Source organism: Thamnophis elegans, chromosome 17 (genome assembly GCF_009769535.1).
Source record: "Thamnophis elegans isolate rThaEle1 chromosome 17, rThaEle1.pri, whole genome shotgun sequence".
NCBI lineage: Eukaryota > Metazoa > Chordata > Lepidosauria > Squamata > Colubridae > Thamnophis > Thamnophis elegans.
In genome coordinates, this window is record NC_045557.1 from 11,444,179 (window position 1) to 11,465,030 (window position 20,852).

Consider the following 20,852-nt stretch of genomic DNA (forward strand, 5'->3'; position numbering starts at 1 on the left):
CACAACTTCCGAAGGCAACTTTTGTTCCATGGGTGGTTCTCATTGTCAGGAAATTTCTTATTTCCAGGTTGAATCTCTCCTTGGTCAGTTTCCATCCATTCTTCCTTCTCTGGCCTTCGGGGGCTTTGGAGAATAGCTTGACCCCCTACCTCATCTCTGGGGCAGCCCCTCAAATATTGGAAGATGCTGTCCTGCCTCCCCTGGTCCTTCTCTTCCCTAGACCAGCCAGGCCCAGTTCCTGCAAACGTTCTTTGTATGTTTTAGCCTCCAGTCCCCTCATCATCCTGGTTGCTCTTCTCTGTCCTCTTTCCAGAGTTTCAATATCCTTTACAGATTAACAGTCAGAAGGGACCTTGTAGATCATCTAGTCCAACCCCATGCCCAAGCAGGAGACCCTACACCATTTCTGACAGATGGCAGTCCAGTCTCTTCTTCAAAGCCTCCAGGGATGAACCTCCCACAACTTCCAAAGGCAACTTCTGTTCCATGGGTTGATTGTTCTCCCTGTCAGGAAATTCCTCATTTCCAGGTTGAATCTCTCCTTGGTCAGCTTCCGTCCATTGTTCCTTCTCTGGACTTCAAAGGTGCTTTGGAGAATAGCTTGACCCCCTAACTCCTCTCTGGGGCAGCCCCTCAAATATTGGAAGATGCTCTCCTGCCTCCCCTGGTCTTTCTCTTCCCTAGACTAGCCAGGCCCAGTTCCTGCAACCGTCCATCGTCTGTTTGAGCCTCCAGTCCCCTCATCATCCTGGTTGCTCTTCTCTGCCCTCTTTCTAGAGTCTCAACAGTCAGAAACGAATGTTTGTAAGCAAAGGGTTACTTGCATAAGGTTATTCGTGGCTTGAAGAGACAAACATTGGGGTGGAACTTAGAGGGAGAAAGCAACTCTAGCAGCAAATATACAGGTAGTCCTTGACTTACGACAGTTCATTTAGTGACCATTCAAAGATACGACACTGAAAAAAGGGGGCTGATAAGCATTTTTTTGCAATGACACCCTTTTGTAACATCCCTGCAATCATGGGAGCAAAATTCAGCTGCTTTGACAACGGGTTCATACTTATGACTGCTGCAGCGTCCCCTGAGTGTGAGTGTGTGTGGTGTCACGTGATCCCCTTTTGCGACCTCCAGACAAGCCAAGTCGATGGGGAAGTCGGATTCACTTAACGACTGGGTTGCTAACTTTCTCACTTGCCACGGTTCCCTTAACGACTGTTGCGAGCAGCTTCGTAAAATGGAGTGAAGCTCACGTAACACGTTCTCACTGAACAACGGCAATGTAAATGCAGGACTGGCTGTATTCGTATCGGCCTTTCACACATCACTATAATTCCCTATAATTTGCCCCAAAATCTCTTAAATTAATCCCAGCATTAATTTAGTTGCTTCACCCTAAATCAGGGGTGTCAAACTCAAATTTCACTGAGGGCTGTGCTTGACCTCGGAAGGCTGAGCGGGCTTGGCTGACTGGGTGTGGCCAACTGGATGGGCATGGCCAGCCTGACACCACTCCCCAAACTGCTGGCATCTTTCCTCTTCACATTGAGTAGACCAGGCCGATCCTGTGGGCCAGATCCAGGAATGGGATTCAACCGGTTCAGATCGGTTTGTAGCTCCAACGATCAGTTAGTGCTCAGCAGAGCGACTCAGCTGTTTTCCTCCCCAGCAGTAATGCGGAAGGTAAATTTTCTCAAAACTGAGTGCACGCACACACGCAACCGGTTGTTAAATCAGTAGGCTCCCACCACTGGCCAGATCTGAACACATTGCGGGCTGGATTCGGCCCGCGGGCCTCACCTTTGATTCCACTTCTTGCCCTAAATCATGTCTTAAACATACACGTGGATAGTTAGAGACGGCAGGAAAACTTTTTAATTTTCTCACAATTATTCTAACAGGGCTGCACTGTGAAATGTCCCCGGGGACAAAGAGACCAAACGAACATCAAAAGCTTGGTCACTACGCGAGAAGTCCTTTAAGAGGAACGGCCAGCGCACGAGAGCACGGCTTAAGAAACAGGCTGTTCCTTAAAACAAGCTCCCCATTAACTCACACACCCCTCTCCTAAAAATGAGCAAACCAAGTTCTCCCACTACGTTTAAGCAAAGGTGACTTTTGCAGAAGGCAAACGCAGAAGAAAATAATGGAAGAAAATAAAACTACTCAGAGGAAAGTTGTGGCTCTTTCCAAAACCAGAACGCACATCGCCTTAATGTCTCGCTTATTTTCTGCCTATTAATAATGGCAACTGAGAAGGAGGTGGAAAAAAAAACTCAAGTTGTTTCCAAAGTTGGCCAAGCCATTTACAAAAAATTGTGAGTGTGGTTAGAATCTGGACTCATCCGACACAGATTTTCAGAAAACAAAAATTCCGTATAAGCCCACAGAACTATAGAGTATCTTTGGGGGGGGGGGGGGATTAAGAGAAGTGTTAGCTGCCTTTTGTCCGCAAATAAGCCTGTAGTAAAAAAAAAAAAAAAGAAAATTTACAGCTTTATGCCAAGAAAGATTAAGCGTCCTCCTGGAAGGGGGGGGGGGTGTCAGATTTATGTACAAAGAACGTCCTTGGCCACCAACGATGCGCTGAGTAGGTGCAGCTTTTCACTCCACCAGGAGGTCAAATTTCTCGGCTTCTTCAAACTCGGCGTTCATCTGCGCAGCCCACTCATCCATCTTGGATTTCTGCAAAGGCAAGAAAATGACTTTTATTTGGATAAAGAGAACCCCCTGCGTTGACAATCAATCCACGCTAGGGGGTTAACACGTGCAATTAAAGAGAAGGAGCAAACTGGATATTGTAGTATATGGCAACTACTCTACCAATGGTTCGAGAACAAATATGAAAGTTAGAAAGTAGATTAGTGAAATATGGAAAATATATGAATAGAATTAAATAATCATAGAATCAGCAGAATTAACAAGGGGTCAGTGTGAATGAAAGATTGTATATAAAATAGTACTGAATAATAAGTATAAGATAAATATATGGACATAGGATATAAGATGCATTATATAGAAATAAGTACATGGAAAGAATAATAGGAATAGAAGAAATATAAGTATAAATAACTATATGAGTAGATGAAAAATGTGTAAAAATAGACAGACAGACAGACAAAGGTGAGTTATCCTAAAAATGTGAGTTCCATTGTAGTTGATTAACATTGTATAAAGGCAGGTATCTCTTTAATGGCTTTTACACTCTGATGATGACGATGTTAGCAGTGGCTAACAAAAGCTTAGTGAGTGTTCTGACCCCCACTCCGTACGGTGAGTCACGCTGACACAAGATTACTGCTAGACAATTTATTCACAGTAATTAACACACCGACACGACTTTGGCAGCAACCCAGACTTCCACAGATAAGAAATACACACGAGAGCTTCTCCAGTTTTAGTATAATAGATGTGTCCTGCAAACAGCCTCCTCCCAAAGTCTCTTCTTATATACTCTCTTGAGAGGAACCTAATCACAGCCACCTGGCCCCAGTTATCTTCTGTATCTCCGTAGTTGCTGTTGGTGCTTATCTGCCCGTCTTTGCCTGGCGTCTGGGACTAATTCCCTTAGCTCCTCCCCACTGCTCCAGGGCCTGATGTCAGGGACATACTCCCTTTGGCTTTCACCGCTGCTCCATGCCTCAGGCGCCTCCTGGTGGTCAACCAGCCTCTCTGGTCCCTGCTCGGAGTCTGAACCCTGCCCAGGGTCCTCTACATCCTCCATAGCCGACTCATAGGGTCCCTCACTATCAGAGTCTTTTTGCAGCTCCAACGGCTCCTGCTAGGCCACAGCAAGTGAGCAATATATTTTAAAGTTCCGGAGATCACAATATCTGTTTCTTTTATATATAAAGGTATATATGTACAGATAAAAGGAGTATAATAGATGCTGAACAAAATAGAAATATTGCAAAGATGATATATATGTTTAAAAAAAACAGAATAAACTGCTTAATAAAAAATATTTTTTTTTAAAAATAAACTAAATAACTTAAGAACAAGATTGCTACAGGACCAGGTTTGTTCTGTATATCAGTATTAGGCCGTGAGCAGATAAATAGCGAGTATGGTTGTAAAGTTTAAGTGTTATCGCTCGAGATATTTGCACCGCAGGCGACACACTGTTTAATGGAAGATGGATTGTTTGTATTAAAATAAAATAAAAAATTGTACACACAAAAAATAATCCAGGCGATGAGAGAAGACAACTAAGGTTCTGCACCAGGGCAATCAGAAGCCTGCAAGACCTCTTGATAAAATTCTTCCACACATCTTTATACAGGAAGCCCTCAACTTATGGGCACAATCCAGGCCCAAATTTCAGTTGCTGCACGAGACAGGTGTGAAGTGAGTTTGGCCCCATTTTACAACCTATCACGCCACTGTTGTTAAGAGAATCACTGCAGTTGTTAAGTTAGTAACCCGGTTGGTTAAAGTGAATCTGGCTTGCCCCATCGACTTTGCCCGTTGGAAGGTCAGACAGACAGAGTAAGAGAGTTGGGAGGGACCTTGCAGGTCATCTAGACCAACCCCCCTCCCCCTGCCCCAAGCAGACCCTACACCAGGGGTCGGCAAACTTAAACACTCAAAGAGCCACTTGCAGCTGTTTCCCACAGAAAAGAAAACACTGGGAGCCACAAAGGTCCTAACCGGAAGCCCCCTGTTCAATTCTGGGGCTGACCGGAAGTTCAATTTCCCCCACCATAGAGTCTCCTCCTAGCACGGCGTACTTTTTCCTCTACCTGTTCTAGCCAAAAGCCCTATCAATTGTGGAGACAACTGGAAAACCCTCCCTTTGCCATAGAGTCTTCTCCTGGTGCAATGTGCTTCTTCTCTCTCTTGCCCCACCACCGGAAGCTCCTCTCAAAATTGTGGTGCCGACCAATGAGGGAGCCGCAGCAGAGGGAGGAAAGAGCCACATGCGGCTCCGGAGCCGCAGTTTGCTGAGCCATGCCCTACACCATTTCTGACAGATGGCCATCCAATCTCTTCTTGAAAGCTTCCAGTGACACTGCAACCCTCACCAATGTGGACCATTGGGGAAGGTCGCAATGGTCATAAGTGTGAGAAATGGTCTTAAGTCACATGTTGCAACTTCGGTCACTAAATGAGCTGTTGTAAGCCGAGGACTACCTGTACTAATGTAGGTGCAAAGTTAATATATATTGCTAGCCCATGTATGATATGCCATACATTAGATCGGGGGGGGGGGACTTGATTTCATTGAGGGCTGCATCAGAATTGTGTTTGATCTTAGAGGTGTGTGTGTGTGTGTGTGTGTATGTGTGCGTCGTGGGTTTTTTTCCTCCTTTCATTCCAGAGTTTTTTACTATAGCCCTTTTCCTATCTCTTCTGCCAGATATTATGGGCAAACATTTATTACTTATTCTTCATGCTCCAGTAAACTTTTTATTTCTAAATTTATACCCCATTGTTTAATAGTCAACGGCTTTTCCAGGCAGAAAAGCTTATTTATACTATTGTGGTTTTTTATTATGCAATTAATAATAAAGATGCACTAGCACAAACAACATGGTAATACGAGACCTAACAGCAGAGGTAAATTTCCAGGACTGTAAATAGAAAATGGCTTGTCAATTATAGATTGTTGATTGTAAATTAAATGGACCGACAGGGTGTAAAATCTGGCATTAAACTGCAAGATTAACATAGGATGTTGCTTGTTTTCTATCCAGATCAGGCACTTACTTGAGGCCCATGCCTGGAGAGAGTGGTACTTCACTCTCTTAGTAGGTCGTGTGCACAAGGCAGGTTACGGGATCTGAGCAGCGCAGAATTTTAACACAAAGTTTACAGCCACACTTGGCTACCCCCAGCGCCAAGTCCTCTCTGTTCTGACCCAGGCTTCCCCAAAAAACACGAAGGAGAGTCCTGGTCTCCCTTTTATTAAACAAATGTGGATTCCTCTCATTCACATTCAACAAAGGCCTGGCAAACAGTCTTTCAAAGGTGGATTTATGACCACAGACCTTATCTAGCTTGGAAAGTTGCCATGTAAATATTTTCCCAAATGAGGTGCTGTGCAAAGAAAGACTCTCCGCACAGAGTCTCTGAGATTCAGGGACAGATCTTCACACTCCTGAAAGGAATCTAACGAACGAATGAATGGTTTCCTGCAAAAGCCCACTCCCCTTTCACTCCTCTTTTATTCCCTCTGGGAGGGGCCATTCACTGTCCACCTGTGGCTTTACTCCCAAGTCGACCCTGATTTCTCAGCTGTTATTTTCTTCTGGCAGGTCTGCTCATGAGCATACTGGGAACAGGCTCCAGCTGTTCTTCCGCATCACTGATGTGCGACTCTGAAGGCAGCTGATAACTGTCCCCCTCTCTGCCTCCGACACAGAGCCCTCCTCAGAGCCTTCCCCAGACTCCAGGACTGGCCCATGTTCCTCCCCAACCTCCTCACTGTCCGACTGCAGGCCACAACATACTCACATCAAACTCAGGCACCTTCTTCTTCCTTCGCTTTTCCCTGCCGAACGAGATGCCAGGGATGTCGGTGTCCGGCTTCCCGAAGCACCTGCTTTCCTCCGCCACCGACTTGGGGGCACCGATGATATGCAGAGGGGAGGGTTCCGCCAGATCCCCAGGGAGCAGCAGCTTGTCGAAACCGAAGAGGGTTTGCCGCTTGTCAGGACCACCGGCGGGTGTGGAGGTGCCGGTCAGGCTGAAGCTGGGAAACTCCGGCTTGTCTGTGAAGCTGCGGGACAAGGAGATGTCCAGGCGGCTGTAAGAGCGGCGCACACGCTTGGCCATGGTCAGGTCTCGTTCGCATTCCGGCGGGGAACCCGGCGTGTTGGCGGTGACTGGGGACAGGACATTAGTCTCTTTTGGTGAGCTGTTCTCTGCATTCAAGGAGCAGCACGGGGTGACGGGCTGGGTTTTCTTCGGGGCCTCCCCTCCATGGGGGCTTTGATTTTCAGGGGCCGCCGGGGGGCTGTTCTCCTTGTTTTCTTTGAAGGAAATCTGCAAAACAGGAATGGGGTCCGTGTTACTTACTACAAGGTGGAAAGCAGCAGAAGGGGAAGAGTCGGGAGGTTGAGTCATTGCAACTGGAGTAACTGGAGCCATTGCAAAGGGTCGTTGAGGACAGTTGGATGTTTATTTGGATCCTTAGATAAATGGGTCCTTCTACACAGGATTTGCACCACTCAGGTGACCCAGAGGACACAGACAAACCTCCAAGTGGCTTCAAGGACCCTCTAAAAGGATGTAAATGACCAGCTGTCTGCAAGGAGGATCAATGAGAGCCGAGGTGGCGCAGTGGTTAAATGCAGCACTGCAGGCTACTTCAGCTGACTGCAGTTCTGCAGTTCGGCTGTTTAAATCTCACCAGCTCAGGGTTGACTCAGCCTTCCATCCTTCCAAGGTGGGTAAAATGAGGACCCAGATTGTTGTTGGGGGCAATATGCTGACTCTGTAAACCGCTTAGAGAGGGCTGAAAGCCCTATGAAGCGGTATATAAGTCTAACTGCTATTGCTAATCCTTCCCTTCCTCACCATCCAGTCAGAGCTGAAGAAGCTTCTTGGATGAGAAGCAAAACGTCTTCAAAGAAGACACAAATAAATCTCCAAGTGGCTTCAAGGACCCTCTAAAAGGATGCAAATGACCAGCTGTCTGCAAGGAGGATAAATCCTTCCCTTCCCCACCATCCAGTCAGAGCTGAAAAAGCTTCTTGGATGAAAAGTGAAACGTTTTCAAAAGAAAAACCAAAAAGTCCAGTTGACTCTTGAAAAAAGCACTTTTGGGATTGTATGAAATTGGCAAACTACAGGTAGTCTCTGACTTATGACCACAATTGAGCTCCAAATGTCTGTTGCTAAGCGAGACAATTGTTAGGCGGGTTTTGCCTGATTTTACCTTTCCTGCCACAGTTGTTAGGTGAATCACTGCAGGTGTTAAGTTGGTAACAGCTGGGGGATGCTGCGATGATCGTAAGTGTGAAAAATGGTCATAAGTCACTTTTTTTCCAGGGATGTTAATTAGAACTGTCGTTCAATGAACTGTGGCAAGTCAAGGATGACCTTTAATCGTATTTCCCATTATAAGAAAGGTATTTCCTCAAATATCTCCCACCTCAAAAGAGAGTTAACTTCAATCATTTGGACTGCTGGCAGTGATATTTAGAGCAATTTACACTGATTTGTTTTATTCTGGGCAAATGGACCTCTCTCCAAACAACTTTGCAGATACCCATCGTTTTAATTTTACTACAAGTCCAGGCCCGTTAAGGAGAGAGAGTGCGGCATCCTAGAGCGGCAATTGTTTGTGATGTCAGTTCCTTCACCGCTTCCTCTGGAAAGCTAGTCGTGATGTTCGCCTTCCAGTGGACCAATGGGGAAGCGCCTGATGGATTTGGGGCAAAGGGCCAAGATCGTAGACGGGGCAGGAAAGAGGAGCACATGGGAGGGGGAAGGGAGAGAGCAGGGATGATGGGCATGGGAGTAGGGGGCTCTCAATGGCTTCCTGTCAGACAAGCACTTTGATGTCTATAAATGCCAGGTTGTCAGCTAGTATATATAAAAACGTGTGTGTATGTGTGTGTGTGTTCCAGCATAACTCTGGAACGCCTTGAGCAATTTTAACCAAACCTGGTACACAGATGACTTACTCTCTGGAAACAAATACTATGGCGGGTAAGACACCCCTAGCACCCCTCTGGGTGTGTGTTCTGTGATGATAGAGCCTGTTGTGCCTTAAAACAGCTTCTACCAAGGTGGCGCAGTGGTTAAATGCAGCACTGCAGGCTACTGCTAGATCAGCAGGTCAGCGGTTCAAATCTCACCGGCTCAGGGTTGACTCAGCCTTCCATCCTTCCGAGGTGGGTAAAATGAGGACCCAGATTGTTGGGGGCAATATGCTGACTCTCTGTAAACCGCTTAGAGAGGCCTGTAAGGCCTATGAAGCGGTATATAAGTCTACTGCTATTGCTATTGCTACTGTACTGCCGTAAAATGGCTTCTACTGTACAGTGCAGTGGAGTTGCCCTGGTAGCAATAGCAATAGCAGTTAGACTTATATACCGTTCACAGAGCTTTCAGCCCTCTCTAAGCGGTTTACAGAGTCAGCATATTGCCCCCAACAACAATCCGGGTCCTCATTTTACCCACCTCGGGAGGATGGAAGGCTGAGTCAACCCTGAGCCGGTGAGATTTGAACAGGCGAACTGCAGAACTGCAGTCAGGTGAAGTAGCCTGCAGTGCTGCATTTAACCACTGCGCCACCTTGGTAACGGCTTCACAGTACTCCACAAGGGGCCTCCTTTTGGTAAGGGGGAAAATTCAACATTAGAAATTCCCCAGCCATCTTGGGGAAGTCTGGGCTACTTAAAAGATTCTACATCTTGCTGAAAGGCCTTCTTTTAATTCTCAAAAATTGCTATGGCGCCGTGCTTACCCTTGGACTCCGACGAGGAATTAAATCACTTTCTTTCACCTGGTCCTGGAGAGCAGAAAAAAGAAAAAAACATTTAGCTTATTTGGCTTAAGGCCATGAATTAATTGTATTCATAATTGTATTCATCATTCATGCTGTGTGTTTTCAAAAATGGTTCACTGCTCTAATGTTTTATATTTTGATACACATTTTATGTTCTGATTTGGTGAGTTTTTATTGCTGGATTCTGTTACACCATATAATAACAACAACAACAACAACAACAACAATAAAGGCTTTATTTTGGCAGCTCAAGAACAAGCCTTAGCCACAAACTGCATGAAGGCAAAAATTCAACATGTTACCACCAACAGCAAATGTCGCCTCTGTAATGAGAAAGACGAGACAGTCGACCACTTGATCAGTGGGTGCAGCAAAATTTCACAAACTGACTACCTACAACACCATGATCGCGTTGCTAAGATCATTCACTGGAAATTGTGCCAAAAGTTTGGATTTAAATACAATAAAAACCACTGGGAACATCAGATTGAGAAGGTTTTAGAGAATGAGAAGGTCAAGATCTTGTGGGACTTCAGAATCCAGACTGACAGGCACTTGGCCCACAACATACCCAACATTAGTTGAAAAGAAAGAAGTATGGTTCACTGACATTGCAATACCTGGAGATGCACAAATTGAAGATGAACAGCAAGAAAAAAATCACAAAGTCCCGGGACTTGCAAATTGAAGTTGAGCGACTATGGAAAAAGAAATCGTGTGTTGTCCCGATTGTAATTGGAGCCCTTGGAGCAATACCCAAAGGGCTACCTCGCTATTTGGAAATTCTAAATTTATCAGACTAGAACATTCTGATTCTGTAAAAAAACCACCCTACTTGGAACAGCTTATATCCTCCGACGTTACCTTAACAATTTCTAGGTCCTTGGTTAGGACTCGAGCTGTTGAGCTACCAACCAGCCCCAAAGCTTGTGAATCTCACCAAAGATTAACCACGTAATAATAATAATAATTGAAAATTCTAAATTTACCTGACTTGAACATTCTGACTCTACAAAAAACCACCCTACTTGGAACAACTTATATCCTCTGATGTTACCTTAGCAGTTCCTAAGTCCTTGGTTAGAGCCAGAGGTAGCAAGAGTGTCTTAATTAAGAAAAATAATATATCCAGTTTGTTTCTATTTGGAAATCGCTTCTAGATTTTTACTCGAAACAGACTAAAAAGAAATGTTGACTTCCGGTTTTGATGATTCCGTTTGTTGCTGTCGAAATGGCTAGTAATTACTAATTATATAAAAGTTAAAAGTGTAATTTATTTCAATTTACTAATTTAATTACTGCACTGAAAAAAGTTGGAAGTCACTGCTTTTCTTTCTTGCTTTTTCCTTCACATCTTCTTTCCCCTTTAGGTTTCTCTCCCACATTTCCTATTGTCTGTATTTTCATGTGCATCTTTTGTGACGATGAGATGAAATATTTTTTAAAAAATCAGATAAAAGATGGGAACATGTATAATAAACAGCTTCGTAACAACTACTCACCTGCTGGTTCCTTGGCTTAATCTTTCTCAGAGTTATCGTGCGTGTGACAGAAGCACCCGGGCGCTTCAAAGAAGACAGAAAAAATATATTCAGTGCGGAACCAAAGAAAAATGCAGATGGGAGAGAATATTTCTGTTGAAGACACCGAATCTGATATTTGTGTCTATAAACAATCACTCCTACCCCAAATACAGGTGATCCTCAACTTACAACCCCAATTGAACCCAAATTTATTAAGTGAAATGTTTCTTGAGTTTTGCCCCATTTTACGACCTTTCTTGCCTCGGTGGCTAAGTGAATCCCTGCAGTCGTTCAATTAGCATCACAGTCGTTAAGCGAATCCGGCTTCCCCATCAACATGGCTTGTCAGAAGGTCACAAAAGGGGATCAGGTGACCCCGGGAACGCTACAACCGTCACAAATACAAGTCAGTTGCCAAGCGTCTGAATTTTGACGCTGCAATGGTTGTAGTGTGAAAAACGGTTATGTCATCTTTTTCACTGTCATTTAACAATTCCTAAATGATTATCTGTATGGCTTACCAAATGCATCGCAACTCAAGCAGAATTCTAAAATTCTTTTATGAAAGTTTCAGAGAGCTCAAACTGCCCAAAGAGCCTCTGATTCAGTTCCACAGAGGAAGGATTGAGTCTCTCATCTGCACCTCCATAACTGTCTGGTTTGGCTCTGCAACCCAACAAGGCAGACGGAGACTTCAGAAGAGAATCAGGACTGCAGAAAAAACCATGGCTGCCAACCTATCTTCCATTGGGGACCTGCACATTGCAGGAGTCAAAAAGAGGGCTGGGAAAATATCTACAGACCCTTCGCATCCTGGACATCAATTGTTTCAACTCCTACCCTCAAAACGATGCTATAGGGCTCTGCACACCAGAGCAACTAGACACAAGGACAGTTTTTTCCCAAATGCCATCACTCTGCTAAACAAATAATTCCCTTGCCACTGTCAAATTATCTACAATTGTATTACAGTTCTTTTCCTTCCTAGTATCTTTCTTCCCACTTATTATAACCATGTTGCTTGTATCTTTAAAATTTATATTCTTTTATTTGTTTCCTAGTATAATTGATTGCTTATTAGTAACCTATGACTAACACTAAGTGTTGTATCTTATTTCTTGAAGAATGTATTCTATTGTATTTTTTTTAATGTACAAAGAGCTTATGCACCAAAGACAAATTCCTTGAGTGCCCAAACACACTTGGCCAATAAAGAATTCTATTCTATTCTAAATTCTATTTTGAATTCTGTTCTGTTGTATTCTATATTCCTATTCTCTTCTATTCGTATTCTATTCTTATTTGTATTCTATTCTTAGTCTACTCTACTCTATATTCCTATTCTATCCTATCCTTATTCCACTCTATATTCCTATTCTCATTCTATTCTATATTTCTATTCTATTCTATTTTTCTATTCTATTCATATTCTTAGTCTACTCTACTCTATTCTATATTCCTATTCTATTCTATATTTCTATTCTATATTCCTATTCTATTCTATATTTCTATTCTATATTTCTGTTCTATTCTATATTTCTATTCTATATTGCTATTCTACTCTGTTCTATATTCCTATTCTATACTATTCGATTCTATATTTCTATTCCACTCTATATTTCTATTCTATTCTATATTCCTATTCTATTCTATTTCTATTCTACTCATATTCTATTCTATTCTTATTCTTAGTCTACTCTACTCTATATTCCTACCTATTCTTTTCTATTCTATATTTCTATTCTATTCATATTCTATTCATTTTCTTAGTCTACTCTACTCTATATTCCTATTCTATACTATTTGATTCTATATTTCTATTCTATATTCCTATTCTATTCTATTTCTATTCTACTCATATTCTATTCTATTCTTATTCTTAGTCTACTCTACTCTATATTCCTACCTATTCTTTTCTATTCTATATTTCTATTCTATTCATATTCTATTCATTTTCTTAGTCTACTCTACTCTATATTCCTATTCTATTCTATTCTATATTTCTATTCTATTCTTATTCTACTCTACTCTACTTTATATTGCTATTCTATTTTATTCTTATTGCTATTCCAATTCCATGAATGAAAGAATCCAACAATGCTTTTGTCGTACCGGGGTGTCCATCATTTTCCTGGCCACCCCAGTGGGGTTACCCTGGGACACTAGACGAGTTGAGGAAGGCATGTTTCTCTCGGACCTCCGCCTGGGGGGAGAGGAAGCAGCACCTGGGGGATAGAAAAGATAACAGGAGTTGATCAAAAATGTAAAAAAATAATAATAAAGTCCATTTCCAGTAATGGAAATCACGGGTGGGGCCACCCACTCGCCCCCACTCCATGCTATCCTATTTGGACATGTTTCCAATCTGCGCACATGCAGGCAAGCCGCACGTGTGAACAAAGTGCATACGCGGGAGGCCCAGCGCTTGCACAGACGGGGCGTGTGCGAGCAAAGTGCGGACTCAAATTTGTGAACCAGTGGGGAAAGTAAGTGGATACCAGCACCAATAGTGAGGTTTTCTTTGAAATGGTGCCTTCATTGCCCCTGTGAGGGTCCTTCTCTTCTTTTCTCTCCTTCCACTTTTCCCAATATTAATGCCTTTTCCAAAATGCTGGATTTTCACATCACGTGTCCCAAGAAACAGCATTTACATTAAGCCCCCGTGTGGCTGACTGGGTTATGGACAGGCATGTTGAGTGGTCAATCGCTAACCAGGACTGTTTTGTCCACCATCCTCTGCAAAGGTTATTTAGAGGAACTTTTTGGGCACCAGGGACCAATTCCATGGAAAGGTTTTTCCGTGGACTGGAGGGGGTGTGGTTTCGTTTGCTGCCTTCATCCCACTGATGGGACTTTGGCGACTTTAAGCCTGGTGGACTTCAACTCCCAGAATTCCCCAGCCTGCTTAAAGCCACCATAAACCACGGCCATGTTCTGACCGAGGCTTCCCGAGAGCAGGAAGCAACTCCTTTTCCCGACAAAAAACGCTTTATTCATTTGCTGTGAATTCTGCTCATTCAATCCAGCAAAGTCTTTCAAGGGAGGATTTATGGTCACAGATCTTATCTGGCTTGGAGAGCTGCCAGGCCGATCTCTGCAAAACTTGGCAAGGAATCTCTGAGAGTCACAAACCAATTAAGCGAACTAATTGTCTACTGCAAACTCCACTCCCCTTTCGCTCCTCTTTTCTTTCTTGTGGGAGGGGCCATTCACCGTCCACCTGCGGCCTTCCTCCCAAGTCAACCCGTTGTTTCGCTCTTCTGTTCATCTGGCAACTGTGCATGCACACACTGGGAACAGGCTCCAGCTGTCCTTCTGCCTCACTGATGTCTGACTCTGAAGGCAGCTGAAAACTGGCAGGCGGCCCTGGCCCTCTCTCTGCCTCCGACACAGAGCCCTCATCCGAGCCTTCTCCAGACTCCAGGACTGGCCCAGGTTCCTCCCCAACCTCCTCACTGTCCGAATCTGCTGCTAACTGCCCTGGCCGCTGGCGGGCCACAACAGGCCACCCCTCCAAGCCTACCAAAACTCACTTGGCTGGATTCCCATACATTCTGATTATATAATAACAACAAAGATGAGATAATGTCCTTCTGGAACATCTCCCTCCCCCCTTGGAGTGAGGTCAGCTCCAACCCTCTTGGGGCTCCATAAGAGTCTAAAGACCGGACTGTGACAATTGGCTTGGCGGGGAACCCCATTCTGCTCCCGCCCACCCCATCTTTAATTGAACCGTAGGGTATGGATTTGTATTTATTTGTTTTTTTTTAGTAGATACAATTTTTATCTTTATAGATTGTAAGTTACACCCTGTGGTAAGATGGGCAGCCCATACAGGTTGTCCTCAACTTACAATCACAAACCGACCCCCCAAATTTCCGTGGCATTGTGAGACATTTGGTAAGAGGGTTTTGCCCCATTTTACGACTTTTCTTGCTACCTTGTTAAGTGAATTCACTGCAGCTGTTGAATTAGTCACATGGCTGTTAAGTGAATTTGGATTCCCCGTTGACTTTGCTTGTCAAAAGGTCACAAAAGGGGATCACTGTGAGGCGGCAACCGTTGTAAATATGAATCGGTTGCCGAGTGTCTGAATTTTGATCACACGGCCATGGGGATGCTGCGACGATTGTGTGAAAACAGCCATAAGTCACTTTTTAGAGCTGTTGTAACTTTGAACATTCACTAAACGCACTGTTGTAAATCAAGGACTACCTGTAAATAAATAATTCCATCCACTATTCACATCTGCCTATCCCAAGACGCAACAGGTGGATGAAAATGCCAAATCCAGTCCGAACATCTGGCTCACTGTGTGGCCTAGCCACAGTAATAACAAATAAAGGCAGGATATGATGATGAAAAAGACGGGATATAATGAAAATAATGAATAAAGGTGGGATATAATAAAAATAAAGGCAATATATAATAAGAGCGAATAAAGGCAGGAAATAATACATAAAAGTGGATATTATCATCATCATCATCATCATCATCATCATCATCATTATATACTTTACGCATTAAATATGAAACTCAGTCAACTGAACATTCAAAAATGCATCACAAATACCATTCACTGGTGCCAATGGTTGATAGGGTTGCTGTCCTACGTATCAACCAAATACCTTCTTAAAATATAAGATGTTCCGAATAGCGCAGTTTTTTGCAGTTCCGCTGGTGTTATTGCAGGAAGCTGCAATTTGTGGATGTATCTTGTAAAATTCTTGGTTGATACCTAAGATGCTGGCAGCAACCCGCATCAACCATTAGCACCAGTCAATGGTATTTGTGATGCATTTTTGAATGTTCAGTTGAACCAGTTTCAAGTTTAATGAATAAAAGAAATAATAATAATAATAATAATAATAATGGGAAAGTATAGTAATAAGGTGGAATATAATAATGAATAAAGGCAGGATATAATTAAAAGATAATGAATAATAATAATAATAATAATAATAATAATAATAATAATAATGGGAAAGTATAGTAATAAGGTGGAATATAATAATGGATGAAGGCAGGATATAATTAAGAAGATAATAATAATAATAATAATAATAATAATAATAATAATAATAATAATAGAGCAAAAAGGCAACAAAAGAAGGAGCAGGGGCACAAAAGATCAGCTTCTAATTGATAAAATGATATTAGAAAATTGTAAGAACAGAAAAACGAACTTGAATATGGTCTGGATTGATTACAAAAAGGCATTTGACTCACTGCCACATAGTTGGATCATAAAATGCTTAGAAACAACTGGCATTAGCAAAAATATTACATCCTTTACTGAAAAGGCAATGAAACAATGGAGAACTGAGTTGGCAGTAGGGAATGAGAGCTACGGAATGGTTAATATCAAGCGAGGAATTTTCCAGGGTGATTCACTTTCACCTCTTCTCTTCATCATCGCAATGATCCCACTATCAGTAATCTTAAAAAAAATGAAATTAGGCTACCAAACAGCCAAAAAAGCTGAAAAAATTTCGCATTTACTATATATGGATGATTTGAAACTCTATGGAAAGTCAGAAATAGAAATCCAATCATTGACAAATACAGTCCGAGTATTCAGCACCGATATTTCAATGCAGTTTGGCATGGAAAAATGCGCCACTGTATCCATAAAAAGGGGCAAAATCACTGCATCTGAGGGAATTGAAATGCCCAATGGCCAACTAATTAAATGCAAAGAAAATGAAGCCTACAAATACTTAGGCATTCTGCAGTTGGATAATATCAAGCATGGAGAAGTAAAAACTATTGTCAGGCGAGAGTACACCAACAGAGTTAGGAAAATTTTGAAATCTAAATTGAATGGTGGAAATACAATCAAGGCCATAAATACCTGGGCAATACCAGTTATAAGATACACAGCTGGCATAGTTAACTGGACACAAGCTGATTTGGACCTTTTGGACAGAAAAACCAGGAAACTAATGACAATGCACTACAGTTTACATCCACGTGGTGATACTGATAGACTGTACCTGCCCCGAAAATCAGGTGGCAGAGGATTATTACAAGTGAAGCAAACAGTTGAAGAAGAAAAACATGCACTGGCTGATTATTTAAAAGACACTCAAGAACATCTATTAATCGAAGTAAAGAACAAAAATCTACTGAAGGCCCAACAGACAAAACAAGAATACAGAAAAGATGTGATAAAATCAAGAATGGAGAGTTGGCAGAACAAAGCACTGCATGGTCAATTTCTGGAAAAAATAAAAGATAAAGTGGACAGTGAACAAACTTGGTTATGGTTAAAAACAGGTACATTAAAGAAAGAAACAGAGTCACTAATCCTGGCTGCGCAAGAACAAGCTATCCGCACAAATGCCATTAAGGCCAAAATCGAAAAATCCTCTGATGATGCCAAATGCAGACTTTGCAAAGAAGCTGATGAAACTGTTGATCACATACTCAGCTGCTGTAAAAAAATCGCGCAGACTGATTATAAATTGCGGCACAATTCAGTAGCACAAATGATCCATTGGAATTTGTGCAAAAATTATAATATTAGAACAGCAACAAACTGGTGGGAACATCAGCCTGAAAAAGTCACCGAAAATCAGATGGTCAAGATCTTGTGGGATTTCCGTATACAAACCGACAAAATACTGGCGCATAATACACCAGACATCACACTGGTTGAGAAAAATAAGGTCACAATCATAGACATCGCAATACCAGGTGATAGCAGGGTCGCCGAGAAGGAACATGAAAAAATCGCAAGATACCAGGACTTAAAAATCGAAATTCAACGACTATGGCACAAACCAGCAGTGGTAATTCCAGTGGTAATTGGCACACTGGGTGCTATTCCAAAAGCACTGGAATTACATTTAAAACAGTTAAAAATTGACAAAATCACCATCAGTCAAATGCAAAAAGCCGCACTGCTTGGATCTGCACGCATATTACGAAAATACGTTACGACGTCCTAGGCCCCTGGGTGGGGCCCGACTAGTAACCAATGCCAAATCCGGCGAAACAACTGGCCGCTGTGATACAATTGTACAACAACAACAATAATAATAAATATCTGACCAGTTTTCATGCAATATTGGCCAGGCAACTGAATGAAATTTTACAAAAGGGCCAAATTGATGAATGGTTGACAACTGGAAAAACATACTTGATTCAGAAAGATGCAACTAAAGGAACAACACCTGAAAACTACAGACCAATAACATGCTTGCCAACAACCTTCAAATTACTCACAGGCATTATTGCAGATAACATGATGGATTATTTGGAAACAAACAACATCTTGCCAGTAGAGCAAAAAGGCAACAAAAGAAGGAGCAGGGGCACCAAAGATCAGCTTCTAATTGATAAAATGATATTAGAAAATTGTAAGAACAGAAAAACGAACTTGAATATGGTCTGGATTGATTACAAAAAGGCATTTGACTCACTGCCACATAGTTGGATCATAAAATGCTTAGAAACAACTGGCATTAGCAAAAATATTACATCCTTTACTGAAAAGGCGATGAAACAATGGAGAACTGAGTTGGCAGTAGGGAATGAGATCTACGGAATAGTTAATATCAAGCGAGGAATTTTCCAGGGTGATTCACTTTCACCTCTTCTCTTCATCATCGCAATGATCCCACTATCAGTAATCTTAAAAAAAATGAAATTAGGCTACCAAACAGCCAAAGAAGCTGAAAAAAATTCACATTTACTATATATGGATGATTTGAAACTCTATGGAAAGTCAGAAATAGAAATCCAATCATTGACAAACACAGTCCGAGTATTCAGCACCGATATTTCAATGCAGTTTGGCATGGAAAAATGCGCCACTGTATCCATAAAAAGGGGCAAAATCACTGCATGTGAGGGAATTGAAATGCCCAATGGCCAATTAATTAAATGCAAAGAAAATGAAGCCTACAAATACTTAGGCATTCTGCAGTTGGATAACATCAAGCATGGAGAAGTAAAAACTATTGTCAGGCGAGAGTACACCAACAGAGTTAGGAAAATTTTGAAATCTAAATTGAATGGTGGAAATACAATCAAGGCCATAAATACCTGGGCAATACCAGTTATAAGATACACAGCTGGTATAGTTAACTGGACACAAGCTGATTTGGACCTTTTGGACCGAAAAACCAGGAAACTAATGACAATGCACTACAGTTTACATCCACGTGGTGATACTGATAGACTGTACCTGCCCCGAAAATCAGGTGGCAGAGGATTATTACAAGTGAAGCAAACAGTTGAAGAAGAAAAACATGCACTGGCTGATTATTTAAAAGAAAGTCAAGAACATCTATTAATCGAAGTAAAGAACAAAAATCTACTGAAGGCCCAACAGACAAAACAAGAATACAGAAAAGATGTGATAAAATCAAGAATGGAGAGTTGGCAGAACAAAGCACTGCATGGCCAATTTCTGGAAAAAATAAAAGATAAAGTGGACAGTGAACAAACTTGGTTAACAACAGGTACATTAAAGAAAGAAACAGAGTCACTAATCCTGGCTGCGCAAGAACAAGCTATCCGCACAAATGCCATTAAGGCCAAAATCGAAAAATCCTCTGATGATGCCAAATGCAGACTTTGCAAAGAAGCTGATGAAACTGTTGATCACATACTCAGCTGCTGTAAAAAAGTCGCGCAGACTGATTATAAATTGCGGCACAATTCAGTAGCACAAATGATCCATTGGAATTTGTGCAAAAATTATAATATTAAAACAGCAACAAACTGGTGGGAACATCAGCCTGAAAAAGTCACCGAAAATCAGATGGTCAAGATCTTGTGGGATTTCCGTATACAAACCGACAAAATACTGGCGCATAATACACCAGACATCACACTGGTTGAGAAAAATAAGGTCACAATCATAGACATCGCAATACCAGGTGATAGCAGGGTCGCCGAGAAGGAACATGAAAAAATCGCAAGATACCAGGACTTAAAAATCGAAATTCAACGACTATGGCACAAACCAGCAGTGGTAATTCCAGTGGTAATTGGCACACTGGGTGCTATTCCAAAAGCACTGGAATTACATTTAAAAGAGTTAAAAATTGACAAAATCACCATCAGTCAAATGCAAAAAGCCGCACTGCTTGGATCTGCACGCATATTACGAAAATACGTTACGAGGTCCTAGGCCCCTGGGTGGGGCCCGACTAGTAACCAATGCCAAATCCGGCGAAACAACTGGCCGCTGTGATACAATTGTACAATAATAATAATAATAATAATAATAATAATAATGGGAAAGTATAGTAATAAGGTGGAATATAATAATGGATGAAGGCAGGATATAATAAAAATAAAAAGCAAATAATGAATAATGCTGATGATAACATAGGAGACAGCCACCCGTATCAACCATAAGTGCCACTCCATGAAATTTGTGACACATTTTTAAATGTTGACTTGACTGAGTTTCATGTTTAATGAATAAAGTAAATAATAAATAATAAGTAAATTAAGGCGGGATATAATAACAGTAAATAAATAAATACGGGTTATAATAACAGGAGATAAATAAATAAATAAATAAATAAATAAATAAATAAGGGTTATAATAACAGGAGATAAAGGCGGGAAATAAACAAGCGGATGAAGCGTCCAGCCACCCCGCAGCTCCTTCCTGCGCCCGGCGAACCGCCCCAACCGCGCAGGGGCGTCCCAGGGGCGCCTTGGAAGCGAGGCAGGGAAGCCCCCTCCCCATCCCGGCCCTTCTCCCTGGAGCAACCCCCCTCACCTTCCCGGGCCTCCCCGGCCGAGCGCGCCCGCCTCCCAGGGTGGCCTCCCGCCATGGCGGCCTCTCAACGCCGTTGAAATCGCCCGCCGTACCTCGCCGGAAGTGACGACCTGGCCGACCGCCG

At 42.3% G+C, this 20,852-nt stretch overlaps 1 protein-coding gene across 1 annotated transcript; it reads right to left on the reverse strand.

Annotated features, from left to right (window-relative positions):
* Positions 1-1,709: 1,709 nt before the first annotated feature.
* On the reverse strand, positions 1,710-20,814 carry CDCA5 (cell division cycle associated 5). The gene is made up of 6 exons (XM_032234173.1): positions 20,729-20,814; positions 13,093-13,205; positions 10,960-11,022; positions 9,416-9,460; positions 6,454-6,984; positions 1,710-2,682 (listed from the first exon to the last, which is right to left on the reverse strand). The coding sequence occupies exons 1-6, from the start codon at positions 20,781-20,783 to the stop codon at positions 2,602-2,604; spliced, it is 888 nt and encodes a 295-aa protein (XP_032090064.1). The 5' UTR covers positions 20,784-20,814; the 3' UTR covers positions 1,710-2,601.
* Between the last annotated feature and the right edge of the window lie 38 nt (positions 20,815-20,852).

Bases quoted from the DNA above. Each gene is read 5' to 3' on its own strand.
- CDCA5 (XM_032234173.1), bottom strand. From the start codon at position 20,783: ATGGCGGGAGGCCACCCTGGGAGGCGGGCGCGCTCGGCCGGGGAGGCC. The intron at 11,023-13,092 runs GTACGACAAAAG...TCTTCTTTGAAG, and splicing joins GGAAAATGATGGACACCCCG to CGCCCGGGTGCTTCTGTCAC. The intron at 2,683-6,453 runs GTGAGTATGTTG...TTGCCTTTGCAG, and splicing joins AGAAGGTGCCTGAGTTTGAT to AAATCCAAGATGGATGAGTG.